This window comes from Pristiophorus japonicus, chromosome 17, assembly GCF_044704955.1.
Source record: "Pristiophorus japonicus isolate sPriJap1 chromosome 17, sPriJap1.hap1, whole genome shotgun sequence".
Lineage (NCBI taxonomy): Eukaryota > Metazoa > Chordata > Chondrichthyes > Pristiophoridae > Pristiophorus > Pristiophorus japonicus.
Genome location: NC_091993.1, coordinates 124,569,602 through 124,591,452, shown reverse-complemented (window position 1 = coordinate 124,591,452; position 21,851 = coordinate 124,569,602). Strand labels below are relative to the sequence as shown.

General features: G+C 46.6%; 1 protein-coding gene across 2 annotated transcripts in view; it reads right to left on the bottom strand.

Annotated features, from left to right (window-relative positions):
- The window catches only part of kcnd3 (potassium voltage-gated channel, Shal-related subfamily, member 3), a 407,742-nt gene that overhangs the window by 48,573 nt on the left and 337,318 nt on the right, over positions 1 to 21,851 (bottom strand). For both annotated transcript variants that reach the window (XM_070859491.1, XM_070859492.1), the window contains exon 2: positions 1,828 to 1,990. In XM_070859491.1, the coding sequence (XP_070715592.1) occupies positions 1,828 to 1,990 (163 nt within the window). The remainder of the gene's footprint in view (positions 1 to 1,827; positions 1,991 to 21,851) is intronic.

Here is a 21,851-nt window from a genome sequence, read left to right as displayed (position 1 = left end):
CAGAGAATTCTACAGATTTGCAATCCTCTGAGAGAAGAAATTCCTCCTCATCTCCATTTTAAATGGGCAACCCCTTATTCTGAAACTATGCCCCCTAGTTCTAGATTCCCCCATGAGGGGAAACATCCTCTCTGCAGCCACCTTGTCGAGACCCCTCAGTATCTTATGTTTCGATAAGATCACCTCTCATTTTTTTGAACTCCAATGAGTACAGGCCCAACCTTTCTTCATAAGTCAACCCCTTCTTCTCAAGAATCAACCGAGTGAACCTTCTCTGAACTGCCTCCAATGCAAGTATATCCCTCCTTAAATACAGAGACTAAAACTGTACGCAGTACTCCAGGTGTGGCCTCACCAATACCCTGTACAGTTGTAGCAGGACTTCTCTGCTTTTATACTCCACCCCCCTTGCAATAAAGGCCAACATTCCATTTGCCTTCCTGATCACTTGCTGTACCTGCATACTCACTTTTGTGTTTCATGCACAAGGATCCCCAGGTCCCTCTGTACTGCAGCACTTTGTAGTTTTTCTCCATTTAAATATTAATTTGCTTTTCTATTATTTCCGCCAAAGTGGATAACCTTACAGTTTCCCACATTATACTCCATCTGCCAAATTTTTGCCCACTCACTTAGCCTGTCTATATCCTTTTGCAGATTTTTTGCGTCCTCCTCACAGTTTGCTTTCCCACCCATGTGTTTATCTAGCTTCCCCTTAAATGCATCTGTGCTGTTCCCTTCAACCACTCCCTGTGCCAGCGAGTTCCACCTTCTCACTATTCTCTGAGTAAAGAAGTTTCTCCTAAATTCCACATTGGATTTATTAGTGACTATCTTATATTTATGGCCCCTAGTTCTGGTCTCGGCCCCACAAGCGGAAACACCTTCTCTACGTCTACCCGATCAAACCTCAAACCTTTCCATAATCTGAAAGACCTTGATCAGGTCGCCCCTCAGCCTTGATCTGATTAAATGGTGGAACCGGCTCGAGGGGCTGAATGGCCTCCTTCTGTTCCTATGTTCCTAACCATTCAGTGCTTGCAGCTCATTGGTGGCACTGAAGTGAGACATTCGCCCAGATAATGGACAGTCTGCCAGCCTGTTTGGCTTGGAGTCGAGGTGGCAGCGAGTGAGGGGAGGGACAGGATGGCTGCTCCTCGATCTCAGCCATCTATTTTTGAGGTGGGGGGGGGGGGGCAGGAAGTTGAATGTCTTCGCCGTGGGTTTTAATTCGATCGCTCCGTGTTTTAAGCCTGTGGTGAATCAGAAGTGTGAAAGTGTGTACACAAGAACATGAAGACATAGGAATTAGGAGCAGGAGTAGGCCATTCGGCCCCTCGAACCTGCTCCGCCATTCAATGAGATCACGGCTGATCTTCAACCTCAACTCCACTTTCCTGTCTGTTTCCCATATCCCTCGATTCCCTTAATATCCAAAAATCTATGGATCTCTCTCTTGAATATACTCAACGACTGAGCCTCCACAGCCCTCTGGGGTAGAGAATTCCAAAAGTTCACCACCCTCTGAGTGAAGACATTCCTCCTCATCTCAGTCCTAAATGGCCGACCCCCTATCCTGAGACTATGACCCCTGGTTCTAGATTCTCCAGCCAGGAGGAAACATCCTCCCTGCATCTACCCTGTCAAACCCTATAAGAATTTTATATGTTTCAATGAGATCACCTCTCGTTCTTCTAAACTCTAGAGAATCTAGGCCTAGTCTGCTCAATATTTCCTCATCGGACAATCCCCCCATTCCAGGAATCGGTCTGGTGAACCTTCGTTGCACGCCCTCTGTGGTAACTATAACTGGGAGACAGGTTGTACCTTTTGCGCCCGCCGTTTGTCCGCTCTCTGGTTCTGATGGTAGATTCTGCTGAAGTTGGAGACGATAACTGGGACAGGCAGAGCAATTACCAGCACTCCGCTCAAGGAACAGATGGAGCCAAAGATCTTCCCGGCGATTGTCTTCGGTACCATGTCACCATAACTACAGGAGAAAGGAAGACAGCATCTTAATAGAGCAACCCACTTTCGCATTCCTTTCCCTCAGACCCTTTTAACCCAAAAACATACTCTCATTGTCTCTTGACCCCATTTGCACAGTGTCTAAACACCCTAAAGCCTTTCCCCCATCTACAAGACACAAGTCAGGAGTGTGATGGAACACTCCCCACTTGCCTGGACGAGTGCAGCTCCAACAACACTCGAGAAGCTCGACACCATCCAGGACAAAGCAGCCTGATTGATCGGCTCCCCATCCACCACCTTCAACATTCACTCCCTCCACCACTGGCGCACCGTGGCTGCAGTGTGTACCATCTACAAGATGCACTGCAGCAACTCGCCAAGGCTTCTTCGGCAGCACTTCCCAAACCCGCGACCTCTACCACCTAGAAGGACACGGGCAGCAAATTCCAGCCTGTGACTCACTCCTGGGTATCCGTTATTCTACACTTAAACCCCCTGAACCCCTCGATTAGATTCCAGCCTGTAACTCACTCCCGTGTATCCGTTATTCTATATATAAACCACCTGAAACCCTCAATTAGATTCCAGCCTGTAATTCCCTACTGGAGATTTGATATATACCATCTTTTTGATGAGACCTTAAACTGAGACGCCGTCTGCTCTCTCAAGTGGACGTAAAAAATCCTCAGACACTATTACAAAGAAGAGCAGGGGAGTAACCGTCGATGTCCTGAGCCAATATTTATCCTTCAGACAACATCACTAAAACAGATTATCTGCTCATCATTACATTGCTGTTTGTGGGAGTTTGCTGTGCGCAAATTGGCTGCTGCATTTCCTATTGTACAAGGGTGGCTACACGTCAAACAAAAAAAGTACTTCATTGGCTGTAAAGCACTTTGGGACATCCGGTGGTCGTGAAAGGCGCTATAGAAATGCAAGCCTTTCTTTCTTCTCGCTCTGCTGTTATTATGTCTGGTCCCTAATCCCTTCCTTGTGCTTTGGTCCCATGCTGACGAGATGCCTGACGCTTTTTGCTGGGATGCTAAGTCGGAGGATTAAGTGCCGACAGCTGCTGTCCTTGTCAGTGCTTCCTGCCGCCGATCATGGTCTCTGATATTTCCGGCATTTTTGGTTGTCACGAGCACTTTCGGGCTCGACGGGCCGAATGGCATTCTATCGTGCTGTAACCATTCTCTGGGTCCCCGTCGCTTGCTAACTGACCTCTGACCTCCCCGACCCCGCACTCACCGACTTACGACTCGAATTTCAAAAATGGTTTCAGTGTTGAAGCTCCCTGCAGGGGTGTCTCGAAAGCTCTGCGTCTGTGCTTCATCTAAATCTGTCAAAAGGCATTTTCCTCCACTCCGTTCCCCACACCCCCTCAAAATCAGCCGATTACTTTTTCAAATTCTGAAATTCTTTTGGTAATTCTCTTTAACTGAAAGGTTCTTGGCCCTGAATTCCCTCAGACTTTCTACCTCTGTGTCGTCTTAATCTCGACAGAGGTTTCTCAGAGCCAGCACAGGCACGACGGGCCGAAGGGCCTCCTCCTGTGCCATATCGTTCTGATTCTAAACGCGACACGTAAATTGGGTTTTCGCCGCAATTCTGGCAAAATTCGGGTTCCTTGGCGTCACCGGTTCTTCAAATTTTTGTCTCCGATATCAACAAAAATAACCTGCATTTATATTGCGCCTTTCACCTAGTAAAATGTCCCAAGGCGCTTCACAGGAGTGTAAATCAGGCAATGTTTGGCACCGAGCCACAGGGTGAGATATTAGGGCAGGTGATCAAAAGTTTTCGTCAAAGTGGTAGGTTTTAAGGAGCGGCTTAAAGAGCAGAGAGAGGCGGTGAGCCAAAGAGGTTTAGGCAGGGAATTCCGGAGTTTGGGACCCAGGCAGCTGAAAGTGGAGACATCCTCTCTTCCCATACTCTCTTCCCCTGATGGCACTGACTGTCCCAATAGCCCAGTTGTTGGACAACCTCCCCAACCATGTTCGAGGGCCAGTATCTGTGTGAGTCTCGAGCGTGAGTGACTGTTGTCGTTGGACTTCCAGTGAGGGATTACTGGAGAGTGATCAAGGGAGGGGGCCGTGGCTGATTTCTCTCTCTCCATTCTATGAGTAGCCCCATGTATCTGCCTTAAACAATTATTTTGCTTCGGTCTTCACAGTGGTAGACACAAAAACCATGCCAAAATTTGCAGGCCACAGGAATGTGGGAAGGGAGGACCTTGAGACAATCACTATCACTAGGGGGGTAGTGCTGGACAGGCTAATGGGACTGAAGGTAGACAAGTCCCCTGGTCCTGATGAAATGCATCCCAGGGTATTAAAAGAGATGGCGGAAGTTATAGCAGATGCATTCGTTATAATCTACCAAAATTCTTTGGACTCTGGGGAGGTACCAGCGGATTGGAGAGCAGCTAATGTAACGCCTCTGTTTAAAAAAGGGGGCAGGCAAAAGGCAGGTAACTATAGGCCAGTTAGTTTAACATCTGTAGTGGGGAAAATGCTTGAAACTATCATTAAGGAAGAAATAGCGGGACATCTGGATAGGAATAGTGCAATCAAGCAGATGCAGCATGTATTCATGAAGGGGAAATCATGTTTAACTAATTTACTGGAATTCTTTGAGGATATAACGAGCATGGTGGATAGAGGTGTACCGATGGATGTGGCATATTTAGATTTCCAAAAGGCATTCGATAAGGTGCCACACAAAAGGTTACTGCAGAAGATAAAGGTACGCGGAGTCAGAGGAAATGTATTAGCATGGATAGAGAATTGGCTGGCGAACAGAAAGCAGAGAGTCGGGATAAATGGGTCCTTTTCGGGTTGGAAATCAGTGGTTAGTGGTGTGCCACAGGGATCAGTGCTGGGACCACAACTGTTTACAATATACATAGATGACCTAGAGGAGGGGACAGAGTGTAGTGCAACAAAATTTGCAGATGTCACAAAGATTAGTGGGAAAGCGGGTTGTGTAGAGGACTCAGAGAGGCTGCAAGGAGATTTGGATAGGTTAAGCGAATGGGCTAAGGTTTGGCAGATGGAATACAATGTCGGAAAGTGTGAGGTCATCCACCTTGGGAAAAAAAACAGTAAAAGGGAATATTATTTGAATGGGGAGAAATTACAACATGCTGTGGTGCAGAGGGACCTGGGGGTCCTTGTGCATGAATCCCAAAAGGTTAGTTTGCAAGTGCAGCAGGTAATCAGGAAGGTGAATGGAATGTTGGCCTTCATTGCGAAAGGGATGGAGTACAAAAGCAGGGAGGTCCTGCTGCAACTGTATAAGGTATTGGTGAGGCCGCACCTGGAGTACTGCGTGCAGTTTTGGTCACCTTACTTAAGGAAGGATATACTAGCTTTGCTAGGGGTACAGAGACGATTCACTTGGCTGATTCCAGAAATGAGGGGGTTACCTTATGATGATAGATTGAGTAGACTGGGTCTTTACTCGTTGGAGTTCAGAAGGATGAGGGGTGATCTTATAGAAACATTTAAAATCATGAAAGGGATAGACAAGATAGAGGCAGAGAGGTTGTTTCTATTGGTCGGGGAGACTAGAACTAGGGGGCACATCCTCAAAATACGGAGGAGCCAATTTAAAACCGAGTTGAGAAAGAATTTCTTCTCCCAGAGGGTTGTGAATCTGTGGAATTCTCTGCCCAAGGAAGCAGTTGAGGCTGGCTCATTGAATGTTTTCAAGTCAAAGATAGATAGATTTTTAACCAATATGGGAATTAAGGGTTACGGGGAGAGGGCGGGTAAGTGGAGCTGAGTCCACGACCAGATCAGCCATGATCTTATTGAATGGCGGAGCAGGCTCGAGGGGCCAGATGGCCTACTCCTGTTCCTAATTCTTATGTTCTTATGTTGTGCGAGGTCACCCCAATGGCTCACTGTTGCTGAATGCAGTTAGTCCTCTACACTGAGTGACTGAGACCCTGCTCAGAACTGGGCCGCCTCACTGGCATGGACACGATGAGCCAAATGGCCTTCTTCTGTGTCGTAATTCTTCTATGATTCTATGAACCCTCCAGGCTGACACACCCGGTGTTGTACTGAGGGAGTGCCGCACTGTCGGAGGGGCAGTACTGAGGGAGTGCCGCACTGTTGGAGGGGCAGTACTTAGGGAGCGCCGCACTGTCGAAGGGGCAGTACTGAGGGAGTGCTGCACTGTCGGAGGGGCAGTATTGAGGGAGCGCCGCACTGTCGGAGGGGCAGTACTGAGGGAGCGGCGCACTGTCGGAGAGGCAGTACTGAGGGAGTGCTGCACTGTCGGAGGTACAGTACTGAGGGAGTGCCGCACTGTCAAAGGGGCAGTACTGAGGGAGTGCCGCACTGTTGGAGGGGCAGTACTGAGGGAGCGCCGCCCTGTCGAAGGGGCAGTACTGAGGGAGCGCCGCACTGTCTGAGGGGTAGTACTGAGGTAGCGCCGCACTGTCGGAGAGGCAGTACTGAGGGAGCGCTGCACTATCGGAGGGGCAGTACTGAGGCAGCGCTGCACTGTTGGAGGAGCAGTACTGAGGGAGCGCCGCACTATCGAGAGTGCTGTCTTTCAGACGAGATGTTAAACCGAGGCTCCGTCTGCTCTCTCAGGTGGATGTAAAAGATCCCATGGCACTATTTCGAAGAAGAGCAGGGGAGTTATCCCCGGCGTTCTGAGGCCAATATTTATCTCTCAATTAACATCACTAAAACAGATTATCTGGTCATTATCACATTGCTGTGTGTGGGAGCTTGCTGTGCGCAAATTGGCTGCCGCGTTTCCCACATTACACAGTGACTACACTCCAAAAGTACTTAATTGGCCGTAAAGCACTTTGAGACATCCAGTGATCGTGAAAGGCGCTATATAAATGCAATTCTTTCTTTTTTTTTTGCAATACAGGGTATGATTTATTTGGGTCCAGAACAAGGGACCACAGATGAGGGGTTGCCAACCCTCCAGGATTGACCTGGAGTCTCCAGGAATTGAAAATTAATCTCCAGGACACTACCCCGAGCAACACCCAGGAGAAACATCATAGAAGCATTAAAACAAAATTATTTTCTTTTCTTTGAACACTTTCAGTTATTAGTTATAGAAATATTAGAGATGCGGTGGGGGAAAGGCCGTTGCACTAACAGTCCAATCGGGCAACAAAGAGCCTTTCAGATTGGCAGTGAGAGGGCAGTGGCAAGGGGAGGATGGACCAATGGCGGGAGTGCGTGGGGGGAGGGCGGTTCGAGGCGGAAGGTCATGTGATGCAACCTCCAGGAATATACCCACCCGGAGTTGGCAACCCTCCTGTGAATACATACACCATAGAGCGGACGAGATTTAGAATGAATCACTAGTGAAACTCCATCCCAGGGAGATGTGAGGTTGTGGAATTCACTTCTGGTGTCAGTGGTTGAGGCAGAAACTACGTCATAGGATCTGAGAAAGAATCATAGAAATTTATAGCACGGAATGAGGCCATTCGGCCCGCCGTGTCCGTGCCGGCCGACCAAGAGCTACCCAGCCTAATCCCACTTTGCAGCTCTTGGTCCATAGCCCTGTAGGTTACGGCACTTCAAGTGCACATCCAAGTATCTTTTAAATGTGGCGAGGATTTCTGCCTCTACCACCCTTTCAGGCAGTGAGTTCCGTCCCAGACGCCCACCACCCTCTGGGTGAAAAAAGTTCCCCTCAAATCCCCTCTAAACCTTTTAACTGTAAATCTATGCCCCCTGGTTATTGACCACTCTGCTAAGGGAAATAGGTCCTTCCTAACCACTCGATCTCGGCCCCTCTAATTTTATACAGAATGTTAGTTTTGGACAGATGAAGGAAGAGGGGTTGAAGGGGTGTGGAAACAAGGCGGGTGAATGTGATACGGCCTCCATGCCTGTTCGGAGTGTCCACACCGACGCGGACTGCTTGGGCTGAACGGTCTATTTTTGTGATGTAACTCTCAGATGAGAGGAAGCTAAACCCTCCCCACCGCAGGTAACACCGATTCCGGAATAAAACCTCTTGTCAATCCCTCCCTGTCTCCTTACCACAACCAATCAAACTCCGGGAGACCACTGTTAGCCATGATGCACTGCTTGTGTAATGTATGCCCCTGTGAGTATGCTTACAGGTCGGTGGAGCTGTTGAGTTGGGAGTGGCTTAGCCAGTCACGTGATGTTCAGAAGACTGAATAAAACCCCAGCCAGTTGGGTTCGGAGGATCCACGATGAGGCAGATGGTTGTGAGCCTGGTGGATGAACTGGTAATGTGTAGTGTGATTGTTAAACCTTTACTAATAAACCAACTAGTTCTCAATAGCAATATGTTGCTATGAATTCTTAAGCCAAGAACCCATGAAGCATATACATTATAGCTAGATGTACTTAATCCAGGTTAACACTCCCAGTGCAGTACTGAGGGAGCCCTGCACTGTTGGAGGTGCCGACTTTCGGATGAGACATTAAACCGAGGCCTTGTCTGCCCTCTCAGGTGAATGTAAAAGATCTCATGGCGGTATTTCGAAGAGGAGCAGGGGTATTATCCTTAGTGTCCCTACCCACCCATGTGTCCTGCTTTCCTTATAAACATACAGGGATCGGAAATTAATAGATCCATCCAGGCTGCCTGTGGCCCTTTAAGCAGCAACAGCCTCTGTTCTTTACCCTCCATTGCCTTTAAGACTATTGTCCATTTTTCTCTGACATTAGCATCATCCATTTACCATCACCGACATGATGGTTCAATCCCTGAGAGCAGCTGTGGGGGCAGGGGGGTGAGATTTCTGTGGGAGATGCGATAGTGATCTCCCCCTCGACTTGTTCTCCCGGTGACGATGCAGCTGACTGAATTACTGAGGCTGAGATCGAGAGTCCTTCAGTAGCAACCGTTATCTGCACAGTCAGGCAATCCCTCTTTGTGCTCACATCAGACACGCCCTCGGACAGAGCCTGGTGCAGAGGGATTAGTACAAAGTAACTTTCCTTCACCTCGGCTTCCATTCCGTGAGCCCCGCCACTATCGACAGTAAGGGGCTTTGCTGATACAGTTTTTCCAGAGGCTTGAGCGCGTAAATTTAATTGAGTTCTGTGATTTTCTTCAAAGCAATTGGAACCATTTACAAAGTGATACGATATAGAGGAGGTGATATCAGTTACAGACATCGTTCCCAATCTCACCTGTAGACTAAAGGTGAAGGGTTGGATCACACATCGCCATTTACAATGGAACCCCACTGGCCAAAAACAGGAGCAGGAACCTGAGGGCACAAGTTCTGCATCTCGCTCATTGATACAAGTCAGAAGTGCATGTCGCTAAATGTTCATATTTTTCATTGACTGTAAAGCGCTTTGGGACGTCCTGAGATCGTGAAAGGTGAAACAGAAATGCGAGTTATTTTATTTTTCCTTCCCTTCCCCTTTCCCTCCCCCTCCCCTCCCCAGCATCCCTGATTATAATCGCTCCACCATCGGTGGCCGTGCCTTCAGCTGCCTGGGCCCCAAGCTCTGGAACTCCCTCCCTAAACCTCTCCGCCTCTTGACCTCCCTTTTCTCCTTCAAGACGCTCCTTAAAACCTACCTCTTTGACCAAACTTTTGGTCACCTGCCCTAATTTCTCCTTATGCAACTCGGTGTCAAAATGTTTTTGTCTTATAATACTCCTGCGAAGCGCCTTGGGATGTTTAAGGCGCTATATAAATACAAATCGTTGTTTCTTTCTCAGACTTGACCTCTTTTCTCGAAGTGCCTCACCTTTGGCAGCCCTTGATTTGTTTTTTTACTGCTAATGTGCACAGTTGGAGACCAGTGGAGTTACACGGACCAGCCGTGGGTTGCTGTTACTGGTGAGGATACACTTGGCAATCCACCATCTGCTGGAACTGCTCATCCCTGAAAACATGCAGCTGCTGATCAGCTTGTGATGCCTTCCCTCCACCTTGATCCCCATCACAGTTTAATTAACGTTTAGACAGAGCACAGCAGACACTCCTATCTCTGAACAAGATGCGCAAAGTTGAAACTGGCGTCAAAAACGATTCTTCTCATCACTCACGCAGGCGAAGTCCATTCATAAACCTGCGTCTCGCAGAATCGGGAGAATGGAAGAAAGACCTGCATTTCTATGGCGCCTTTCATGACCACTGGACGTCTCAAAGCGCTTTACAGCCAATGAAGTACTTTTGGAGCGTAGCCACTGATGTAATGTGGGAAACACGGCAGCCAATTTGCGCACAGCAAGCTCCCACAAACAAAGTGATGATGATCAGATAATCTGTTTTTGTGACGTTGGGTGAGGGATAAATATTGGCCCCAGGACACTGGGGAGAACTCCCCCCGCTCTTCTTCGAAATACTGCCAAAGGATTTTTACTTCCACATTACAGGGCAGGCAAGGCTTCAGTTTAACATTTCATCTGAAAGACGGCACCTCCGACAGTTCAGCACTCCCTCAGTGCTGTCCTAGAGTATCGGTCTGGGTTACATTCTCAAGTCTCTGGACATTAGAGCATAAAACACAAGAGCAGGAGTCGGCCATTCGGACGTTTGAGCCTGCTCTGTCAGTTAACCTCAGGGGAGCCAGGGGAACTCCGGGGATTCTTGTGTTGAAAAGTACAACGGTGGGAGAGCATCAAGTGTTGGTGGATAATAAGTGTCATGTAGTCAACTATCAGTGTAACCCATGGATAAGCTGACCTAAGTTGTACACCTTGAGAACATTGGCCACAGGGGGCGAACTTGTGGGAGACACTCCTAGCCTGGACTTTCCGGTATAAAAGGGGAAGCTCCACCCACTTTCAGTCTCTTGAGGTCTTCGTAATAAAGGTAACTGGTCACAGAGTGAGCTTCTCTCAAGTATGGGCCTCGAGTGCATTTGTACTGTATAGTAAGGACATATCATTGGCAACAAGAAACTGGGAGTTAAACCACGAGCATGGCCATTAGCAGCACAGAAGAGAGGTACTGTGTTGGTGATGATTGGGACGACTTTATTGAGAGACTACAGCAAAGTTTTGTCACTAAGGAATGGTTGGGACAGGATTTGGCCGACAAACGCAGGGCTCATCTCCTGACGGTTTGTGGATCCAGAACGTACTCCCTGATGAAGGACCTTCTAGCACTAGAGAAACCGGCGGACAAAACATTCGAAGAGCTCAGCAAGTTGATCGGGGAACACTTTAAACCGGCGAGCAGCATGCACATGGCGAGACACCGGTTTTACACGCACCGGCGGCGAGAAGGGCAAAGCGTTCCAGACTTCGTGTCAGATCTCCGGCGACTGGCGAGCCTATGTAAGTTCCCAGATGTTTGCAGAGCAGAGATGCTGCGAGACTTTTTTACTGAGGGCATCGGGCACGCTGGGGTTTTCAGGAAACTGATTGAGACCAAAGACTTGACCTTGGAAGTGGCGGCTCTAACAGCCCAGACAATTATCTCAGGGGAGGAAGAGACCAGAATGATTTATGGCAAAAATCTTGGCTCAAATGCGGCAAACGACCAGGGAGTCAACATTGTTAACGCAGCACACAGTTCTCTAGGCAGACAAGGGCAATCGGACATGCCCCAGCATGCAGTCGAACCCAAAGGGGGAATTCAACAGAGACAATGGCTAGCTGAACGGCGATTCATGCCATCGCAATGGACAATGCGGCCAGTAATGGGGCCATCAACACCTGTTAATGGTGCACTTAAGGACAGTTACAGAGACAGTCAGAGACGATTGACTGGTAATGGACCTTTTGTTTCCAACAATGGGGCCTCCAGCTCATGCTGGAGGTGTGGAGGCAAACACCCAGCCAGAGCTTGCAGGTATCAGCAATATACCTGCAGAAATTGCAAGGTCAGCGGTCAATTGGCGCGTATGTGCAGGAAGCCTGCAGCCAGGGTGATGTACGAGGATGACAGGCCCGATGTAAGCCCTACGAGGCCAAATGAATACAGGGGGAAATCGCTGGAAGCTGAAGTTCAGCGTGTTCATGTGGAGCACATATACAGTTCATATACCAGGACGCCACCGATAATGATGAAAGTGCTCCTCAATGGCATCCCAGTATTAATGGAGTTAGACACGGGGGCCAGCCAGTCACTGATGAGTATCAAACAGTTCGAAAGGTTGTGGGTGTCCCAGGCCAGGAGGCCAAAATTATTGCCGATTGACGCACTGCTACAGACATATACAAAGGAGATCATTCTGGTGTTAGGCAGCGCCACGGTAGTCGTGACCCACAAAGTTTCGGAGAACAGGTTGCCACTCTGGATTGTCCCGGGGTCAGTCCCGCACTACTGGGGAGGAGTTGGCTTGCTGTCATGAACTGGAAATGGGGCGATGTCAATGCAATTTCTTCTGTGGAGCGAGTATCATGCTCACAGGTTCTGGACAAATTTGACTCATTATTTCAACCCGGCATTGGCACTTTCATAGGAACCAAGGTAGTGATTCACATAAACCCGGACGCTAGGCCAGTACACCACAAGGCCAGAGCGGTGCCATACGTGATGCGGGAAAAGATAGAATGCGAATTGGACCGCCTGCTGAGGGAAGGCATCATCTCGCCAGTCGAATTCAGTGACTGGGCGAGCCCGATCGTGCCGGTGCTCAAGGTGGATGGGTCGGTCAGGATATGTGGCGATTACAAGGCCACCATCAATCGGGTGTCACTCCAAGACCAGTACCCGCTACCGAGAGCGGAGGACCTCTTTGCGACGCTATCCGGTGGCAAACTTTTTTCAAAATTGGACCTGACCTCAGCTTACATGACCCAGGAGCTGGCGAGTGAGTCGAAGAAGCTGACCACCATCACGACGCACAAGGGGTTGTTTGAGTATAACAGATGTCCGTTCGGGATTCGCTCGGCCGCCGCGATCTTTCAGCGAAATACGGAAAGCCTCCTCAAGTCGATTCCAAGGACAGTGGTTTTTCAAGACGACATCCTCATCATGGGTCGCGATACTGAAGAACACCTCCACAACCTGGAGGAGATGCTACACAGACTGGACCGGGTAGGGCTGCGACTGAAAAAGGCGAAGTGCGTCTTCTTAGCTCCAGAGGTAGAATTCCTGGGGAGGAGGGTAGCAGCAGACGGGATCAGACCTACTGCGTCCAAAACGGAAGTGATCCAGAGAGCACCCAGACCCCGTAACACGACGGAGCTGCGATCGTTCCTGGGGTTCCTGAACTATTTTGGTAACTTTCTTCCCAAATTGAGCACGCTGTTAGAGTCGCTACACATGCTCCTACGCAAAGGTCGCGATTGGGTCTGGGGGGACAGCCAGGAAAGGGCTTTTGATATAGCTCGCATTTTGTTATGCTCCAACAAACTGTTAATGTTATATGACCCGTGTAAGAAACTTGTTTTAACGTGCGATGCATCATCCTATGGTGTCGGGTATGTGTTGCAGCATACGAATGCCAATGGTCAGTTACAGCCGGTAGCTTATGCCTCCAGAAGTCTGTCCCAGGCAGAAAGGGGCTATGGGATGGTAGAAAAGGAAGTGCTAGCATGTGTAAATGCAGTAAAATAAATGCACCAGTACCTGTTTGGCAGGAAATTTGAGCTGGAGACAGATCACAAACACCTAACGTCCCTTTTGGCTGACAACAAGGCCATAAATGCGAATGCATCGGCCCGGATACAGAGTTGGGCACTTACGTTAGCCGCCTATGACTACACAATTCGGCACAGACCGGGCACTGAAAACTGCGCCGATGCACTCAGCAGGTTCCCACTAGCCACCACTGAGGGGGCAACTGAGCATGATGCTGAGATGGTCATGGCTGTTGAAGCTTTCGAAAGCGAAGGCTCAGCTGTGACAGCCCGTCAGATTAAAGTCTGGACAAATAAAAGACCCGCTACTGTCTTTAGTTAAGAAATGTGTCCTGAATGGGGACTGGGCAGCCACGTACGGGGCATGCCCTGAGGAGTTTAAACTGTTTCACAGGCGCAAGGATGAACTCTCGATTCAGGCCGACTGCCTACTGTGGGGAAACCGAGTAGTCATGCCCCAGAAGGGCAGAGAGGTGTTTATCAGAGAACTTCACAATGAGCACCCGGGCATTGTCATGATGAAGGCAATTGCCAGGTCACACGTTTGGTGGCCAGGGATAGATTCAGACCTGGAACTTTGTGTTCGCAGGTGCAACACGTGTGCTCAGCTGGGCAATGCGCCCAGGGAAGCCCCCCTTAGTCCCTCGTCCTAGCCCGCCAAGCCATGGTCACGCATCCATGTGGACTACGCAGGTCCTTTCATGGGAAAAATGTTTTTGATTGTAGTAGACGCCTACTCCAAATGGATTGAGTGTGTCATTTTAAATTCAAGCACTTCCTCTGCCACGGTAGAAAGTCTACGGGCAATGTTCGCCGCCCATGGTCTAGCGGACGTCTTGGTCAGCGACAATGGCCCGTGCTTCACAAGCACTGAATTCCAGGACTTCATGGCAGGTAATGGAATCAAACTTGTCAGAACGGCACCTTTCAAGCCGGCCTCAAATGGCCAGGCGGAATGAGCAGTGCAGATAATCAAACAGGGGATGCTCAGAATCCAAGGGGGTTCCCTACAAAGCCGCTTATCACACCTCCTGTTGGCCAATAGATCCCGACCACACTCGCTCACAGGGGTTCCACCCACAGAGCTGCTAATGAAAAGGACGCTCAAAACCAGGTTATCCCTTATGTACCCCACCATGAAAGAAATTGTCGAGAGCAGGCGCCAGCCACAATGTGACTACCATGACAGGAATGCGAGGGCGCGATGTATTGATGTCAATGACCCTGTTTTTGTCCTTAATTACGCTGCAGGGCCCAAATGGTTTGCAGGCACTGTGATTGCCAAAGAGGGGAATAGGGTTTTGGTAGTTAAACTTACCAATGGACAAATCTGCTGCAAACACATGGATCAAACTAAAAGGAGGTTCAGCAACCCCATAGAAGAAGCAGAGAAAGAACACGACGTAGAGTTTACTCCACCACAGGTGATCGAACACCGGAACCAAGCGGAGGAGAGCCCAGTCACTGTGGGCAGTCCGGACAGGCCTGAGGCACCGCAAACAGCAGACACTCAGGCCAGCGCCCAACAATCGGAGCCCCAACTCATGTGCTCTACAAGGGAGCGTAAACCACCAGAGAGACTTAACCTGTGATCCCAATAAGACTTTGGGGGGGGAGTTGATGTCATGTATTCAACTATCATTGTAACCCATGTATAAGCTGGCCTAAGTTATACACCTTGAGAACATTGACCACAGGGGGCGAACTTGTGGGAGACACTCCTAGCCTGGACTTTCCGGTATAAAAGGGAAAGTTCCACCTACCTTCAGTCCCTTGAGGTCTTGGTAATAAAGGTAACTGGTCACAGAGTGACTTTCTCTCAAGTATGGGCCTTGTGTGCATTTATACTGTATAGTAAGGACATATCAATAAGAACATAAGAAATAGGAGGCACTGAGGTCCATATTGGACCCTGTGCTACAGGTGACGGTTAACTTTGAGTGGCCTCTCGAGACTGGCGAATGATACTTAAAGGGTTGAAGGAAGATAGGCAATGCCAGACATTTAAAGATCACATGAATGAACTACAACAATTGTACATTCCTGTCTGGCATAAAAATAAAATGGGGAAGGTGGATCAATTGTGGCTAACAAGGGAAATTAGGGATAGTGTTAAATCCAAGAAAATGGCATTTATTTTGGCCAGAAAAAGCAGCAAACCTGAGGACTGGGAGAAATTTAGAATTCAGCAGAGGAGGACAAATTTCCTATGGACTGGAGGATAGCTAATGTAACCCCACTTTTTAAAAAAGGAGGGAGGGAGAAAACAGGGAATTATAGACCGATTAGCCTGACATCGGTAGTGGGGAAAATGCTGGAATCAATTATTAAAGATGTAATAGCAGCGCATTTGGAAAGCAGTGACAGGATAAATGCAGGAAGATGTTCCCGATGTTGGGGAAGTCCAGAACCAGGGGTTACAGTCTAAGGATAAGGGGTAAGCCATCTAGGACCGAGATGAGGAGAAACTTTTTCACCCAGAGAATTGTGAACCTGTGGAATTCTCTACCACAGAAAGTTGTTGAGTCCAGTTCATTGGATATATTCAAAAGGGAGTTAGATGTGGCCCTTACGGCTAAAGGGATCAGGGGTATGGAGAGAAAGCAGGAATCGGGTACTGAAGTTGCATGATCAGCCATTACCATATTGAATGGTGGTGCAGGCTCGAAGGGCTGAATGGCCTGGTCCTGCACCTATTTTCTATGTTTCTATGTTTCTATGTACGGTAGTACAGTGGTTAAATTACTGGACTGGTAATCCCGTTGGACCTTGACTAATAATCCAGAAAATTGGAGATATTGGGGTAAGTGTATGTTGTTTATGGGGTATTGGGGTAAGTGTGTGTTGTTTATGGGGTATTGGGGTAAGTGTGTGTTATTTATGGGGTATTGGGATAAGCGTGTGCTATTTATGGGGTATTGGGATAAGCGTTTGCTATTTATGGGGTATTGGGGTGAGCATGTGTTGTTTATAGGGTATTGGGGTAAGTGTGTGTTATTTATGGGGTATTGGGATAAGCGTGTGCTATTTATGGGGTATTAGGGTAAGCGTGTGGTGTTTATGGGGTATTGGGGTAAGCGTGTGGTGTTTATGGGGTATTGGGGTAAGCATGTGTTATTTATGGGGTATTGGGATAAGTGTGTGTTGTTTTTAGGGTATTGGGGTAAGTGTGTGTTGTTTATGGGGTATTGGGGTAAGCGTGTGGTGTTTATGGGGTATTGGGGTAAGCGTGTGTTATTTATGGGGTATTGCGATAAGCGTGTGCTATTTATGGGGTATTGGGGTGAGCATGTGTTGTTTATAGGGTATTGGAGTAAGTGTGTGATGTTTATGGGGTATTGGGGTAAGCATGTGTTATTTATGGGGTATTGGGGTAAGTGTGTGTTGTTTATGGGATATTGGGATACGTGTGTGTTGTTTATAGGATATTGGGGTAAGTGTGTGTTGTTTATGGGTATTGGGGTAAGCGTGTGGTGTTTATGGGGTATTGGGGTAAGTGTGTGTTGTTTATGGGGTATTGGGGTAAACGTGTGGTGTTTATGGGGTATTGGGGTAAGCATGTGTTATTTATGGGGTATTGGGTCAAGTGTGTGTTGTTTATGGGATATTGGGATAAGCGTGTGGTGTTTATGGGGTATTGGAGTAAGTGTGTGTTGTCCACGGGGTATTGGGGTAAGTGTGTGTTGTTTATGGGATATTGGGGTAAGTGTGTGTTGTTTATGGGATATTTGGGTAAGCGTGTGTGAAAGCTCCCATGGCAATATTTTGAAGAATTGTTGGAGAGTTCTCCCCAGAGTCCTGGCCAATCCCTCGACCAATGGGCGACACAGATTATCTGGTCATTATCTCTGGTGTTTGTGGGAGCTGCTGTGTGTAATTAGGCTGCTGCGTTTCCTATATTTCAACAGGAACTATACTTCATTGGTTATAAAATGCTTTGGGATGGCCTCAGGTTGTGAAAGTAAGTTTCTTTCTTTCTTTCTGTCTTTCTTTCTTTCTTTCTTTCTGTCTTTCTTTCTGTCTTTCTTTCTGTCTTTCTTTCTTTCTGTCTTTCTTTCTGTCTTTCTTTCTGTCTTTCTTCACAAGCACACACAGCTTTCTAACATGGCAAGCAACTCTCGGAAGTCACCGGAACCTGCTGCTTCTGTTTAATTATTAACTCTGTAGTTGCAGTACACAATATGTCCACATCCACAGTGTGGCGCTACAAACATTACAAGCTCACAGACATTACACTTCTCCCTTCTTAATGAAGAAGTTATTATAACAAACGTCATACATAATTTGCAAGTTTATACATAACACAGGTTATAGACTTATTTTTTTCCATATTTACAAATTTAACTTAACCACTTGTTTTCTGTTTCGAAGAGGATACCTGCACTCTCGAACAGAACCTTCCAAACATGGTGTCGAATCTAAACTCATTTGAGGCTCATCCTGAGGAATGTTTTCCTCCAAGGGATGCCCTTGATTTTCATTTGAACTCACTCTAACTTCAGGCTCTTTGTTTTCCTGACTCGGACTCAGACTTAAATTCTGATTTTCTCTTGGATTTGTTTCCAGTACACTAGATGTAGGATATGCTACTGGTATATCCAAACTATCTGATGAGTCAGAAATAATTGAATCATTCCCACCTTCAACTCCTTCCATGTCTGTAGGTAAAATATGATCAATATGAACAAACCTAACCTGTCCATTATCAAACATCTTTACCAAATATGTGCGAGGACCACATATCTTCATCACTCTTCCTGGTAACCACTTTAACCATTTATGGTGATAGCTCTTCACTCTCACGCTTCTCTCCTTTACTCTACCTCTATCATGATTCTCTTTCTGTCTTAATTGTGTCTCTTCTACAGACTGTGCCAAATTTGGTTTTCACAATGAGAATCTGGTTCATGGCTGTTGTTTGAGAATCAACTCTGCTGGTGTTCTACCAGTAGTTGTGTGAGTATTACGATATGTAATTAGAAAATTAGCAATTTATGATCCAATGACAACTGTCATTTCTTTGGATTTGGATCCAACATTTGTTTTATGAGGGCACGTTTTACAATTTGTACAGTGCGCTCTGCTGCACCATTTGAAGCAGGGTGGTATGGTGGAACCTTGGTATGTTTCACACCATTTTTGCTCGTGAGCTGTTCAAATTCTTCAGAACGAAATTGTGGTCCATTATCTGAAACAATTTCTTCTGGGAGGCTAAATGAAGAAAATAAACTTCGCAAAATGTCTAATGTTTTACTTGTTGTTATTTTCCACATTGGAAACACCTCAACCCACTTCGAATGGCTATCAATCACAATGAACAATTGTTGTCCTTCTAACTCAGCAAAATCAATATGTAGCCTTTTCCACACCCTGGGAGGCCATTTCCATGGCTGTAATGGTACTGATGGTGGTTGCTTGCTTACCGATTGACATGTCGTACACTGACTCACGATGTACTCTATATCTTTATCAAGACCTGGCCACCATAAATAACTGCGTGCAAAACTCTTGGTCAAGCACATTCCCAAGTGCTGGTCATGGAGGTCTTCTAAATTTTGGACCTCTTCTAAATTTTGGACCTGAATTTATTTGGTATAACCACTCTTGCACCTCACATGATACAATCTTTATCAACTGATAATTCATTCCTTCGAATGAAGAATGGATGTGTATCTTTGTCTGTTACCTGGTTTGGCCATCCATTTGCAATATAATCATACACCTTTGACATCACTGGGTCACATTTGGTTGCTCTACCAATCTCTTTAGCTGTGACTGGCAGTTCATCAATGTATGAAAAATAAAACACTTCTTCCCTTTCTGGTGTAACTTGTGATGGGGAAGGCAATCTAGACATAGCATCAGCATTACTTGATCAGCTGATTGTCTGTATTCAATATCATATGTATATGTTGACAAAATCAAAGCCCATCTCTGCATTCGGGCTGCAGCTAATGTTGGAACTGGGGACTTTGGATGGAGGATTGCTGTTAGGGGCTTATGGTCCGTAACGATGGTAAACTTATGACCATACAAGTATTTGTGAAACTTCTTGACCCCAAAAATTAATGCCAAAGCTTCCCTTTCAATTTGCGCATAATTATTCTCACTGGCACTGAGAGTGCATGAAGCAAAAGCAATTGGTCTCTCCTCCCCACTACATAATACATGAGAGATCACTGCCCCAACTCCATATGGAGAAGCATCACATGCTAGCTTAATCTCCTTCGATATGTCATAGTGAACTAACATGGTGCTCTCTACCAATTTGCTTTTACACTCTTTGAATGCTGTATCACATTCTTTTGACCACTTCCAATGGACCTGTTTTTTCAATAGTTCATTCAGTGGATGTAATACTGTAGCCAAATTTGGTAGGAACTTCCCATAATAGTTCAAAAGACCCAAGAATGAACGAAGTTCAGTGACATTCCTGGAAGTGGGTGCATTTCTAATTGCATCCAATTTTCCCATGGTTAGATGTTGAGTTTTGAAATAACTCACACTTACGAACAGACACTCGTACTCTGTGCTTCTCTAGCCATTTGAGGACTTCATTCAATATGAAATGAGTATGTCATCCAAATAACATACTACTCCTTCAATACCTTGCAAAATCTGGTTCATCACCCCTTGGAATATGGCAGGGGCGGAAGGCACTCCAAACAGTAGCCTATTAAACTGATATAGGCCTAGATGAGTATTTATAGTCAAACATGACTTGGACTCCTCATCTAGTTCAAGCTGTAAGTAGGCATTTGTAAGATCCAGTTTTGAGAAAATCTGAGCATCTGTCAGTGTTGTTAACAAATCTTCTATATTCGGCAATGTATTGGAGACATTACCCTCGAGAACCTGGTTTATGGTTACTTTATAATCACCACACAATCTTACCTTACCATTGGACTTAGGTACAACAACAATGGGTGTAGCCCAATTACATCGATCTATCTTAGAAATAATGTTCTCAGTCTCTAGTCTTTTAAGTTCTTGCTCAACTTTCTCCTTGAGTGCATGTGGTATGGAATGTGGCTTGTAGTAAACCGATCTAGCGTCCTTCTGTACCCTGACACTCGCCTTGAAGCCCTGGATCGGACTGCCCGTTTTGCAGAACACCTTCGGATACTTCTTGATAACCTCTTCCGTTGATGCAAATCTCGCTTCCACACAGAAAATCTTACTCCAATCCAGCTTCAGTGAGCTCAACCAATTTCTTCCTAGTAAGGCAGGCTTGTCTCCTTTCACTACTATTAGAGGCAAGTTCTGAAATTGATCCTTGTATTTTACCGGTACGGTGATACAACCTACCACAGGAATTTTCTCTCCCGAGTAGCCTCGCAGCTCTATCTTGGATTTCTCCAGTTGGAAATCACGCAATTTGTTGAGGTACAGTGACTCCAGTACCACACTCACGGATGCACCCGTGTCGATTTCCATTGGTATCATGAATCCCGTATCATCTATGTGGATTTTGATACTTTCCGAATCGCTGTCCATTAACCTCGTGCTCCTGATGACGTGTAACGCTAACATCTCCATGTCCTGTTGTTAGAGTTCTTCCATGCTATGTAGTCTCTGAGGATTTCTATTCATAGCTTTAATAGCTGGTTTACCCTTCAGTCGGCATGCCTTCGCAAGATGCCCAGTCTTTCTACAGAAGAAACACTCTGCCTTCGCATATGACAACTTTGAGCAATGTGTTGTCCCAAGCATTGTGTCCTTTAGTTCGGCAGGCACAAGCAGATTTACCAGGGTTTCGTCCAATTCTGGTCCAGCTGCAGATAAGAAGATAGCTCGCTTCCGTTCCAATATCGCCTGATTCTGGACTGCATTGTCTGGAACTTCAATTATATTATTTGCAGTGAAATACATTTCTAGCCGATCCACATATGCTTTAAAACATTCCCGGTCATGTCTATATTCACCCAAATGTCCCATTACGGGTGCTGCCATTTTAAACTTTGCAGTAACTAGTGTGCTCATTTTTTACCTCAGATTTTGTAGCTTTTCCAAAGACAAAGAAAGTTCCAATGTCTCTCTGTCGGCTGGCTGAATCCTTCACCAATAAAATTTTAGCTTTAAATCATCCGAAAAATCCCATCCTCGTCGCCAAATATGATATATTCACAGAGCACAAGCACACACAGTTTTCTAACATGGCAGGCAACTCTTGGAAGTCACCGGAACCTGCTGCTTCTGTTTAATTATTAACTCTGTAGTTGCAGTACACAATTCGTCCACATCCACAGTGTGGAGCTACAAACATTACAAGTTCACAGACATTACTTTCTTTCTTTTTTTCTATCTATCTACCGGTATCTATCTATCTATCTATCTATCTATCTATCTAT